The following is a 14007-nucleotide window of genomic DNA, read 5'->3' on the forward strand; positions in this document are numbered from 1 at the left end:
GTACCAATTTCAGCGAAGTCAGTGGACTTCGAGAGCTACTAGGCGACGAACTATCTTAGAGTTGTGCTTTGTCCAGATATGACCCGAGAGTGGGTGGACGAAGGTCGATTTCTAAAGGAGCGAACACAATTGGAGATGACAAAAGCCACACATGGAGAGATCGTAGTCCAAGTTCATCCCACAATGATCAGAATACAATGGAGATGTCACCAGGAGACGATACGGTGCAACGAATCGTGATGGAACAGTTCGAGGCAATGCGACACACACGAGACAAGTCCCGTAAGGGACTGGGTCATACAAAGGTATCATCGGGAGCTACTAGGAGCTCCACTTCAGTGAACAACACAACGACAAGAAGGGCTATGAATTTAAGGATATAGGGGTTGGTCATCAACATATAAGGGTTATCTACCGCCGAGGGGGAATTTAGAGTGCTTGTACCAGTGAATCCCATAGGGGGGACTTGATCATACAGAGGTATGATCGGAGCAGCTAGAGAGTGAGACTGCTCCAGAGTAAGCGAACATTGCTATTAAAGAAGACAAGGCCGAGTAAGCGAACGTTGTTATTAAAGAAGTTAAGGAGAATAAAATCGATGCGAGCCTTGCAATATGATGGCGAAGGCCATACATGGGAGTTGCAGTCTGTCTTTCTATCGACCAAGGGGAACTACTCAAAAAACACAAAGGTGTTGAAGTAGGTGATCAAAAGAGGCAATGAAGCGACAATAAGTCCAGAGGGACTCAGCTATCCAAAACCAAGCATTGGTTAGAATAGAGGTGAACTCGGAGGAGTGCCACAATGCCGCAAAGGAGAATCTACCGATCACGAAGGGACACAAATGTGAGGCGACAGATAATGCGAGGCGACGGATAGTAGGCCTATAGGCATAGCAATGTCATGATATCGTAGAGGCGAGACTTTCGTAGAGTCATTGATCCTTTGCTCTCATGGAGGGAGAGCGCCTGGTTATGAAATGGGTCAAGGAGCAAGGTCTGTCGTACCGTACCGTACCAGCGTTTCGACCCGAGCTCGATACCGGTACGGTACGGTATACCGCTCGGTACACCCAGGTGTACCGAGAACTATAGCACTGCTACAGTGCACTGCTACAGTGCTATAGTGCTCGGTACAGGGCGGTCCGCGTACCGCTGGCCTATCGGACCTGTACGTACCGCCCGTATCGGGCGGTACGGTCCGGTACGGCAGACCTTGTCAAGGAGGTGGAGAATACAACGGCAAACTCTAAGTATCGAGACAAGACTGAAGGGCAGAGGCTAAAGAACTTTGTAAGATCGGTGTCAACGAGCTTCTTATTAAGATAGCCGAAAGTGGAGGACTTCAAATTGATGCAAAAATGCTTCACCAACGAACGAAGCAAGTAGTACGCAATGTTATACCTTTGTTACTCAAAGGAGTGGACGACAAAGATGATGGAGAAGATGGTACAATCCCATATGCGACCAAAACTATTAGAGACATGCTCCAAGTCGGGACAAAAAATTTACTCCTTTTGGGCAAAACTTCTTGCATTATAGAAGTTTGATAGCAATGAGAAGGAAATCACAGAAGCTAACTCAACACAAGAAGTGCAAACACTTCAAATGCTCCAGAAGTGTGAGTAAAGAGCAGGCGAAAGCTAGTAACCAACTCAATGCATGGAGTATAACCCTCGAGGAGGCGAACAAATTCGAGTAACCTTTACCTTCTTAACTTTTAAAAGAATGGGCGAAATTGAGTACCCCAATTCTCTTATTTGTCCAGCAAAGAAGCTTTGCACAGGTTTAAAAACCCTTCAAATAAATTTAATAGAAGACAATAGTTATCAAATCCTCACCAATGGTGACTGGTACTATAGAGAGTAGACTGTACGTTTCATTTCCCAACAGAATGTAAAACAAAAGCGAAAATGATGGGAACCTACTTGGAAGTAAAAAATGAGTGGAAGAAGAATCAATGGGCAAATTTTATGGAGGAAGGACCCTAAAAACTTCAAAGTCTGCGAGGCGATGCTCGTTAAAGCTCCAACCGACATCCACCCAGTTCAAGCAACATGAGGCGTTTGAGAGACTGGCGCATAATAAGAAAGGTCTTTTCCTTCATCTAAGGATCTGTAGGAACCAACAAGGATCAACACAATTCAGCCGACCTCACACCAGAGTCAAAGTCATTAACGAGTTGAAGCAGCATAGTGGATCAAAGTTCGATTACTCAACAACAACGGTGAAGAGCAGTTAGGAGCCAAAACGTGCATTACAACTTAGAGCAAAAGATTGAAGACTCAGCAAAGATGATGTGATATAGCGTCTGCAAAGGTTTCAATGAGGACGTCGAAGGAATGAGTGGGGGAGAATATCATGAACAAAGTTGTAAACAAAGTATTTTATGTAATGCTCATATATGTCCATGTCTTTTGGTTTTGTTCATGCTTTGCACAGTATGTAGAGGGCTGGCAATAGGCTTGGTAACCCTATTTTAATTGGCTTTCATGATCGCTTTTGGCTTGTAAACAAAAGTTGTGTCATATGGCACTTTTTGAGTATTTCGATTTATAGTGGATCATCTTAGACCCTTTGTTGTGCAACCGTTCAAAGCTTGCGGAAGTCTATGTTTGTAATTTGCATTGACTATCATGTGTTTGCTGAAATAGTTGCTTATAGATCCCGAGTGAAACACTTCCTCTAACTTGTCTTCTCTTTTGCAGGTCCTTAAGGAACCATAGGAGGCTTCAGGGAGGTTAACCCTTAGCGGATGGACACGCAAGGGTACCGCACGACTTAGGAAAAATCAGCTAAATTCGTGACAGAGTGGCGAAAGGGCCGCTCACTACGTCGGTGTCAATGCAGTTGTCGAGCAATAAAAGGGCCGCTTTGTTACGGACTTAGCTGGAATTGCCTAAGCCGTGAGGCACCCATACGGCAAAGACGCAAACTTAGCTTGAGTTGCCTAAGTCGCAAAGCACCCTTGCACCAACTTCTTGGACTTAGTTGCGCCCTTGCGATATGCATCCACAAAAGGTCAACCAATTTGCAACCTTACTTAGGTCCCCAATGACCTGTAAAGGAGAAAGTTGATTAGTTCGAAAATAAACGGCGGACAAGTCCCGACGTCTCGCGGAAAGGTAAGCTTTACAAGCAATTCAGCGAGCACCTTGCATGCATGAGAGAAAAGAGGAGGAGGAAAACAAGGACTTTAGAAGGTAGAACGAACAGTTGCAAGTCCACAAACAACTGCTCACCAGGTGCCGAGCACGAAGGAACGTTTCCGTCAAGATAACGTGCGAACTTGTGAAGATTGTTCAACGCCTGACAACATACCGAAGCCCCATCCAACCTTGTGCCACCCACGGGGTTCCAGGGTGCTGAGATAGCTGACGTTTTGTGTGCAGCTGCGGATTGCAGAAAATAAGCCATGGCACACGAAAACGGAGCCAATTTGGGGCAATTCAACCCAGCGCGGCAAGCGTTCACACTACAGCATTGCAACCTATTCGAACATGCATTTCTACAAGCAAAAACACATAAAACCAAGGCATAACATGTTGTTATGTCTCTGTACAAGAATGCAAAAACGACAAACGGTTCGTTGAACGAAGTTGTTATGAGTGCGCGACAACCGTCCGTGACATTCTCCCCCACTTAAACTGTCGACGCCCTCGTCGACGCTTGTTGGTAGTTGTTGATGATTACTTCCTCATGTCGTAGGGCATCGTCGAGCTCCCAACTAGCTTCGGTTCAGGGAAGCTTTCGCCACTTCACCAAGTACTCGGTCTGCTCAACTCCATTAGGTAGCTTTATCTTGCGATCCATTAAAATGATTTCAACTCGCTTTTCGTAGGAGGCTCTGGTAGGAGGTAGCCGAATTGGAACACTTCAGGAAGCATCTTGCAGATCTGAGTGGTAGGCTTTCAAGTTGCTGGCATGAAAAACATTGTGAATTTTGAGCCACACCGACAGCTGCAACTTGTAGGAGACGTTGCCCGCCCTACTGATAATTGGAAAGGACCCTTCATACTCACGCACCAATGCTTTATGTACTTTGTTCCTAAAGAATTAGAGTGATGCTAGTTGAAGCTTTACCAACACCAAATCACCGACTTTGAACTCATGTCGCCTTCCCACGTTTGTTCACTTCTTCATCCTTTTGGTCGCTTACTCCAAGTAAGCCCGCGCAATATCTGCATTTCGATGCCATTCTTTTGCAAAGTGATATGCTAACGGACTACTCCCAATATACCCAATAGCCAAGGTGTGAGAAGTTGACGGTTGTTGTCCTATAATGATCTCGAAGGGACTCTTGTTGGATGCAGAGCTCCGTTGCAAGTTGTAGGAGAATTGGGCTATGTCCAATAGCCTCACCCAATCTCATTGGTGGCACTCATGTAGTGCCAAAGATATTGCTCAAGGAGCGTGTTTATCCTTTCAGTTTGGCTCGATCCAAAATCATCCCAGGAATTGAGCGTCTCGATCACTAATGATATTGTACGGGACTCCCCAATACTTCACCACATTCTTCATCATCAGCTTGGCCTTCTCCTCTACTGAAAAGTGTAGAGGTGCAGTAATGAAAGTTACATACTTTGAAAATCGAGTCCCCCTACTACCGGCAAGCTTGATATGAAGTCCAAGGAAATACTCTCCCACGGCCTTTCTGGTATAAGCAACAACTCCAAAAGTCCCATCGGCTTCTGCTACTCCACCTTGTCTTATTGGCAAGTGAGGCACGTTCAAACATATTCCTCCACATCAGTCCCCATCTTCGGCCAGTAGAAAGCCCTCTCTACGAGAGTCAAGGTTCTATGAATACCCGGATGTCCAGCCCAAAGGGAATCGTGACACTTCTTAAGAGTTCACGCCTCAAATTGTCCACTCGAGGAACATAAACTCTATTCCTTTTTGTGTAAACGAGTTCCTTCTGGACCCAAAATCGTCGTGTCTTGCCTTCTTTGATGAGCTGCATTATGGTTACTGCTTGGGGATCCATATACAATCAATCCCTGATCATGGAAAGGAAGTTAGAGTACAACCGACTTGCTTAGCCTCTGCCCTCCAATTGTATAGCATTCACTCGCTCCACTTTTCGGCTCAATGCATCAGCCACGACATTTGCTTTTTCGGGCTTGTACTTCATTGCCATATCAAACTCAGCCAAGAAGTCCTGCCATCATGCTTGCTTTGGGGAGAGTTTCTTTTGAGTTTGGAAATAGCTCAAAACGATGTTGTCTGTCCTCAGCACAAATCGCGATCCGAGAAGGTACTGCTGCCAAACTCATAAACAGTGGACCACCGCTGTCATCTTCTTCTCGTGCACCAAATACCGTCGCTCGGTCTCGTTGAGTTTGTGGCTCTCGTAGGCCACCGGGTGACCCTCCTGTATGAGTACTCCTCCAATAGCGAAGTCTAAAGCATCTGTATGGACTTCAAAGGGCTCCCCATAGTCCGACAATTTGAGCATTGGTTCTTCCAACACAGCAGCCTTCAGATCTTGGAATGCAGCTTCACATTTGTCAAACCACCTCCAAGGCTGCTCCTTCTTCAGCAACTCATCAGTGGAGTTACACGCTTCGAATACCCCGCTATGAAGCATCGATAGTAATTAACGAAACCAAGGAAGGATCTCAGCTCCGACACCTTCTTTGGAGTTCGCCATTCCACAACAGCTTGCACCTTTGATTTGTCCATTCGAGTGGAGCCATCCCCGATTTGATGCCCCAAGAATAAGATCTTTGTTTTAGCAAAATAGCACTTCACCCTTTTCACGAACAAAGTGTTCTCCTTGAAAACCTTAAAAATTGTCCGAAGGTATTTGAACAAAGTAGACAACGATATCATCCAAGTAGAAGACAATATCATCCAAGTAGACGACCACAAACTTATCCAAAAACTCCTTGAATAATTGGTTCATAAGAGTGCAGAATGTGGCCGGAGCGTTGGTTAAGCCAAAAGACATCACCAAGAACTCAAACGCTCCATACCTTATCACGCAAGTAGTCTTCGCTTCGTCGCCTTGAACAATATGCACCTGTTAATACCTCGACCGAAGGTCGAGTTTGGAGAAGTACTTTGCTTTGCCCAATTGGTCGAACAAGTCCGCGATGAGCGGGGTGGGATACTTGTTCTTCACCGTCACCTTGTTGAGGGCTCGATAGTCTCATCTTATTTCTTTTGGAAGAGACCTAGAGCTCCGAATGGTGCTTTGGAACTACGGATGAGACCACCACTTAGCAGTTCATCTAACTGCTTTCTGAGCTCTGCCAACTCAGGAGGGGGCATGCAGTATGGTGGTCTCGCTGGAGGCTTCACTCCTGTCTCCAACTCGATATGATGATTCATGTCTCTGCGTGGCGGCAGAGTCTTCGGCAACTCAAGAGGTATGACATCTGTAAACTCCGTCAGGACGTTAGCCACCATAGCATATTCCTAATTGGCCTCCTCGTCGAGTGGCTCTAGTTCACAATAGCCACGAATGTCAATTTGCCTTTTCGTACCCCTTTCTTCAGTTGTAATGTCGATATTTGTTGGGGTTCCCTGGTTCCTCTTCGAGAAATGGGAACCACACAAGGGTCGTCACCTCCCAACATATATAGAGAGTTTATGAATGGCATTGGCATCAACTTCGCCGTGTGCATGAACTTCATTCGAAGAATCACTTGAAAGTCGTCCAGTGGTACCGCCATCATGTTTGTGCTCCCGCTCCATGTTTCGATCTTGATGGGAACTCCCTTTGCCAACCCGAAGATTCACTTGGCCTCCGAGTTCACTGCCTCCATCCGACTTGGGTTCTTCTCTAAGATCAGCCCAAGTCGCTTTGCTTCTCGGTCGGCAATAAAGTTGTGGATAGCGCCCATGTCTACCATTGCACGGGTCGTTTGGCCATTGAGCTTCATGTCTACGTACATCAGCTCGTTACTTCCTGCTTTTTGTGGCTTTGCCTTTATGTTCTCTTTCACTTGACCCCGCATAGCATTCAACAAACGCATTGCTTCTATTCGGGGTCCTTACAACTCCTCATCATCGCTACTGGATTCTGAACTACTTAAACTGAGAGCGACGGCTTTGCCCTTGTCTGATTTGGGGGGATGGATGGAAGCTGTTAAAGCATTGAGTGCCTGTTTCTGTGGGCACTCTCTCACCATGTGCAACCCTCTGCACAAGAAGCATCCGCCAGGTTTTGGGGCCTTGCCTTTTGAGCTTGGCCCTTTGTGGGAGCTCTTCTTCCCTTGCTCACCCCCGAGCTCCTTCCCTCGAGAGTATTTTGGAGGGCGATTTCCTAAATATTATTTTCTTTTTCCTAAGTCCTAAGAGGACAAAGTCGGTGAGCCTTTCTGCGACCATAATTGCCCCGATCACATCGGTGACATTCCTTCGATGCAGTTCTTGTTGAGCCCATGGCTTCAAACCATCGAGGAAGCAAAACAATTTACCCTTCTCGGACATGTCCTGTATGCCCAGCATTAGTGCAGAAAATTGTTTCACGTAGTCTCGAATGGAAGTACTTTGGTGGAGTTGTCTTAGTTTCCTCCTTGCGACGAACTCTGTGTTCTCGAGTAGGAACTGAGTTCTCGACTCCCACTTCAAGTCCTCCCATGTGTCCACCCAACACCGACCTTGTTGGATCTCCTCCCAACGGGTTCGCTATCAAAATTTTGCATCCCCATTCAAATACATGGTTGCTATCAAAACTTTGGTTTCTTCATAATCAGGCCTCGTAACTCAAATTATTGTTTCATATCGAACAGGAAATTCTCGAGCTCTTTAGCATCTCTGGCACCTCCATAACAATGTGGCTCAGGTGCTCTCAAGTTTTGTGGCGACGTAACGCGGGTGCTACTTCCTCCCACATTCATTGCCCTTATGAGCATGGTCACCCTGGAAGTGAGTTCCGCCATGACTTCGTGCAGATGTTGCACGGAGTCTTTGGTGTCATTTGATAGTCGATCGACTAGGGCCTCAACCTTATCTATCCGGGATTCAGCTTCTTACGAGCTCTCTACCCCAAGAAGCCTTCATTGGCCATGGTAGTGTTCCTCCAAGCTCTCTTCAAGAACATCCAAGCGGGTTTCCACAACTGTGAGGCTCTCCTTATGGCTCTTTTTTCCGATTAGCGCTCCAAATTGCGCTTCCTTCGCTCCCAGAAAGTAGCCAACTTCTCGTTGATCATGTTCGCTGTGACGCTCCTCCTGAGCGGCTCCAACAGTATGAGAGTGAATATGCACTTGTAGTCCACCTACGACTGCTTGGGGCAAGGGTCCAACTTGCCCCGTCTTGCTTGATTCGCCACGATGCTTTCCCATGGCGAGACTACAAAGTTCCTTCGCTGCTTACTCAAATTGCTTGCCCACTTTGATACCACAATGTCACGGATTTAGCTAGAATTACCTAAGCCGTGAGGCACCCTTGCGGCAAAGACGCGAACTTAGCTTGAGTTGCCTAAGTCACGAAGCACCTTTGCGCCAACTTCTCGGACTTAGCTGAGATTGTTAAGTCGTGACGCGCCCTTGCGATATGCGTCCACAAAGGGTCAGCCAATTTGCAACCTCTCTCAGGTCCCGAAGGACCTTTAAAAGAGAAGTTGATTAGTTCGAAAACGAGCAGCGAACAAGTCCCAACGTCTTTAGAAGATAGAACGAACAGTTGCAAGTCCACAAACAACTGCTCACCGGGTACCGGGCGCGAAGGCAAGTTCCCGTCAAGATAACGTGCGAACTTGTGAAGATTGTTCAACACCTAACAATATACCGAAGCTCCATCCAGCCCTGTTGCACTTGGGGGATTTCATGGTGCTGAGATGGCTGACGTTTTGTGTGCAACTGCGGCTTGCAGAGAACAAGCCATGGCACACGAAAACGAAGCCATTTTGGGGCAGTTTGACCCGGTGCGACGAGCGATCGCACTATAGCATTGCAGTCTGTTTAAACATGCATTTCTACAAGCAAAAACACACAAAACCAAGGCAAAACAGGCTACCATGCCTCTGTACAAGCATGCAAAAGCAACGAACGATTTGTTAAATGAAGTTGTTGCAGGTGCGCGACAATCGTTCGTGTCAGCTTGGCATCTACATCGGCACTAACACAAATGCAGAGCGATGCCACTTGGCAATTGCGTCGACACCAACACATATGCAGAGTGGCGAAAGGGTCGCTCAGCAACTACTTCGGCGTTGATGCAGATACAAGCGGCCCTCATCTCTCATCGTTGCTCTCCTCATCCACAGTAGTCACGCGCAGCCTCCAACGGCCCTCATCTCTCATCTGTCATCTGCCACCGCCGACACCGTCCGTAATCACCAAATGGAAAGTTAAAATTACTTTTTTGCCTATTATTTTCGTGTTTCCGTCGGTAAAACCGACGACATTAGGATAAATGGACCTAGATATTTCACTTTCATAAATATAAGGATGCTAATCTAAATTTTTTCAAATTTAGGGACCAAGATACTAAGGAAGTATAACTACAAGAGGTAATTTGTAATTAGCCCCCATCGAGATCATAGAGGAGCATCCTACCAATTATACTAAGGTACGCCCTCATAAAAGATGCTAGAAATAGCAAAAGGCAAAGATTTCTAGTAAAAGGCAAAGATGACCAAGGCAGGGGTCTCTAGAAAATGCTTGTTTTATCAAAATTATTTGGTCAGTCAGTTCAGCAAGCCAGATGGTATCAAGAATGCCAAACAAAACTTCACATTCATGTTACTGAAAGTGTGTTTCCTTTTGTGTTTGCTTTTACAGAAGCTCTACTTCTTCTTTCTGGCTTCTTTTTTTAACCTTTTCCTTCATATACATATTTCACATACTGAAAGTTGCAGCATTTGCTGCCTTACCTAAAAATTATGAAAATTTTCCTTCTATAACATTTTTAAGATCAAGTTTGATGAGCAAAGTTATTTTTGTAAAATGATAAATTTTAAAGCATTTGCAAATTTTGTAAATTGAAGTAGGAATCACCAAGTTCCTTTCACCAACTTTTTTGATGAATTAACATGTGAAGAATTTGAGATGCTATTCTATGGATGATTCATCACAGAAAAAGAATTCACTTAGGAAGAAACAAATTTGTCCATCAATGGAAACTAATTTTAATCTTTACTTAAAATATGATCATTAAGTACTAAATATCTTGTGAATTAAGATATAATTTTTTTAAAAAAATAGTCAATATGTCTATGGAAATTGCAAAGTTTAATTTAAGTTCATAAATTGGCTAAATCACATCATTCTTTACTGAATAACATAACAAAAGATGTTTACCTTCTCGAAAGATAAGCATTTAACAATTCAACTAAAGTAAAATAATACCTGCCAAAAGAGAATTTCTTGCACAGCATTTGTAGTTGGAACTCCTTCAGGCCACATTGGTATAACCACATAAACTGCAAATGGCTCATTGGCTCTAATTTTGCTGGCAACTTTTAGGGCTAACTCCATCGGTATCAGATTATCAGCACCTGTTGATACTCAGGAGTTTATAACTCTGTTTTGAAATATAGTACAGGCAAAAAATAGATATAATGAACTTGGGCAGTAAAAAATGTTAACAATTCTGTTCGACGCATGTTGGCAGCCACCAAATGCAACCGAGAAAAATTAGTTGGTGGCTTGGTGCTTACAATTCAATGATTCCTTGATCAAAAATAAATAAATAATTTAATTAAAAAACAGGAATTCCAAATATAAATGTGCAAAGATCATATTATGAAAGGATGACCTTAAGCAGGACATTAAAAAAAAATACTAAAACATTGACTAATAGCAAATAGAAGCATCATGACCATAGCTGTTGCAGACAATTACAATTGTTATACTAGTTTTCACATTTTTCAAACTCCAAAATATCAACAAGTGATTTTCAGATTTAATACCTTACATAACAGAAGTTAAGGTTAATACAAAAACAAATCTGTCACTTACATCTAATAATTCTCTTATTATATTATTCATACACACTACTAATGCTAAAATATAATGTAACACCAGAAACTGTGAAAATATTTATGAAACGAGAACTCACAGATAACATGTATTGTATCTCTGTCAAATCTATTGGACAAAATTTGGATCCTTCTTCGGATATGCATTCACACAGTATCCCTAGTTTAAAGAGATATATTAGACTAGACAATTCTAGAGTACTTGATGATACCTACAAAAGATTATTCCTTGGGCTTCTTGTCATCCAATGACAAAAAACTGACAGAGAAGATAGATGGTTGACTTTTGGTTTTGTGATTTTTAGTATCATTAGATGGAAAGTTTAGGGTTCAGGATTTGTTGCTATTTATGAACATGATACCATGCATGGCAGAATTTTGTAGTCTGTCAGTGAATCAACTATCCACAATTATGCACTTCTTGGAGGTTCCACATCATTTTTTCTAACAAAGTAACAAAAAATTGAAAACAATTAGGGTGGTAAAAAGTTTAGGCAGGAAGATGTTAATTGTTATCACTGAAAAATCATAACATCAAGGGATTATCACAAACCTGAATGTTTATAAGATGGCCAACCATATGAAGAACCAAGAAAATACTGATTTTCAATATATATGAAATGTTGGGCAGATCTGATTGCCTTTACATATGCTGTGTGGATGCTCTTATCAATTACCAGATTCTTTCGACAGACAAGATTCTGCAACAGATGATAATAAATGGTATATAAGACCAGAATAATATTTTGGAACTAATATATTATTTTGTAGCACATTGTACAAAACAGGAAATCATATGGCTTTTGTAAAATCAAATCGTGGCTCAAACTGATTCACACGAGGAAACAATGACATATAGCTATATAGTTTGTTAATGCTCCATAACAGAAAATATGCCAGCATATGCATCAAGGCAAAAAAATGACCTTTTTTGAAGCTTCTTGGACATTGTCAGGAAAACCTTTTACCGATCCAGAGTCAATGGATCGAAAGACCTGAAAAAGTTAAAAAGTATATCAAAAGTCTTTGAGTATTAACACAAACTTTGCTTGAAGGTATTCACCAGTTTATTAGTGACATACAACCTGTACATGCCATTGTTCAGAATCTTCTTGCTGGGAAACCCATAGACTTGGATCATCATCTGTAACGGAAGGTGAAGGACTAAGTATCCATGAAATTCGTTCAAGTCTAATTAGAGCATCATCGTGCCAGCCGGATGGATTTTTGAAACATAGACTAAATTCCTGCCATCTTGTTGCCTTCCGCCAGCGCTGCTCAAAATTCTTCAGGATATCATAAACCGCAGGACCTTCAATTTTGCAATGTAAATCATGCCATGGTTGTCTTGGGGCTTTAATTCCTGCCTAACACAGACAAGAAATACAAAAAGCTGATAAATTTACATAAAACCAGTACTGCTGAAGGTCCCTAGAAATATATTGAGCACACATGTTTACTGACCTTCACAAGTAGCTTACCTAGTTTACTGAGTCAAACTAAGGTTAAAATCCTGATCTGATATCAACTCCAATATCTTGTTGGACCAATATATACCAGTATAATGGGGATTCTGACCTACACTGCTTGGTACCACTTTATAAGGTCCATTATTGTTTCTTAATCGAACCAGTAATATCAGTCAGTATGTATCACTCTTTTCATATTTAAAACCTTGGGTCATATGAAGAGCAATCTTGGGCTTGGCCTTGAGTGCCATCATAAAAATTCAGAAATATGAAAAGAAAAGCTAATAAATTACATAGAACCAACAGAATCTCAAATCTCCTGGAAATCCAATGAGCAAACATGTTTATCTAGGGCTTTTATAGATAGGGTGATGGATTTATACGTCGCAAAAACATGTAAACATGTTTACATCTATCACAGACGTCTTACTTTCTATAGCTATGACACTGTAGCCTATATAATTTAAGCAAATTTATCTATTATATATATATATGTGAGCCAATATCCAAGAAAAAAAAAAAAGGCACACACACAACCAAGGAAACTAAATGCAACCAGTTTTAATTCCGATCTATGCTTTACAGAGAAATTATCTCCAAGATTAGGTGTTTAGTAACTATAACTTGGACCAGTATGAAGTATTCCTCAGGAATTCATTTCATCAACCTAAATTTTGTACTAAAACATATGAACAATAATTATAATCATATCATCATTCACCAAAACCAGGTGATATTTATCAGTCCAACCAGTGTCCGGGGAGCAGACCCCCTGATTTCCCATGATACTAAACCAATCCTCCTCTCAACCAATCTTGGTCAAAAACCACCTGAAACCAGTTAGAATTTCTAAAATTTTGTTAAAACCAATTGAGAACCATAATAAGGTCCACGAAAACACACCAAACCCAATCCCTTCTTTGACTTTGAGCACAAGAGCTCTCTCCTCCACCTCCACCCTCCCACTGCCACTGGTCAAATCAAAATCCCTGACTCAAGCACCTTCTAGGATTCTGCACATCACTGGCATGCAATTGTTGGTGATTCCTCCAAGGCATCAAGTGTAAGTCGAGAGGGTTATTTCTTTTTTCCTACTATTTTCTTCCTTTTTCCAACCAGTACTAATGGTACCAGCATACTCTATTGGTTCAATCCTATTGGCACAGGTACTGATGATCACAGCATATGCTACTATTCCAATGGTACAGGTACCTGTACCAAAAAGTAGTTCCATGCATTCTGTTATCTATTTTGGAATTATTAACTATGATATCCAAATAGGTATCAAATGATTATTTTGTTCTGAAACCAGTTATGAAGCCAAGATAATGAATAGAGGTGTAAAGTGAATCTCCATTTGGAACATTCCCTTAGTTGCATCCCAACTGCTTTATGACATCAATTATTTGAAATAAAAACATTTATTGACCGGAATTTACTGATCCGTTGTTATGCTAATTAGAACATTTCAAAAATAAAAACTTTGACAAATTTCCATGCATGGTAACTTAACTTCATATTGCCACACAATGCATAACACTGTTAACTACAACTGCAACATAAATTGGAAAACATATCATTGCCAAGATCTAAAGGTTTATGA

The 14007-nt window shown here is 42.3% G+C and overlaps 1 protein-coding gene across 3 annotated transcripts in view; it reads right to left on the bottom strand.

Moving 5' to 3' along the window:
- Positions 1–14007, bottom strand: part of LOC135623420 (phospholipase D delta-like) — a 41586-nt gene that overhangs the window by 16296 nt on the left and 11283 nt on the right. For all 3 annotated transcript variants that reach the window (XM_065126370.1, XM_065126369.1, XM_065126371.1), the window contains exons 4-7: positions 12021–12302; positions 11862–11930; positions 11489–11636; positions 10304–10452 (exon numbers count right to left, since the gene is read on the bottom strand). In XM_065126370.1, the coding sequence (XP_064982442.1) occupies positions 10304–10452; positions 11489–11636; positions 11862–11930; positions 12021–12302 (648 nt within the window). The remainder of the gene's footprint in view (positions 1–10303; positions 10453–11488; positions 11637–11861; positions 11931–12020; positions 12303–14007) is intronic.

This window comes from Musa acuminata, chromosome BXJ2-9, assembly GCF_036884655.1.
Source record: "Musa acuminata AAA Group cultivar baxijiao chromosome BXJ2-9, Cavendish_Baxijiao_AAA, whole genome shotgun sequence".
In the NCBI taxonomy this organism is placed as follows: domain Eukaryota; kingdom Viridiplantae; phylum Streptophyta; class Magnoliopsida; order Zingiberales; family Musaceae; genus Musa; species Musa acuminata.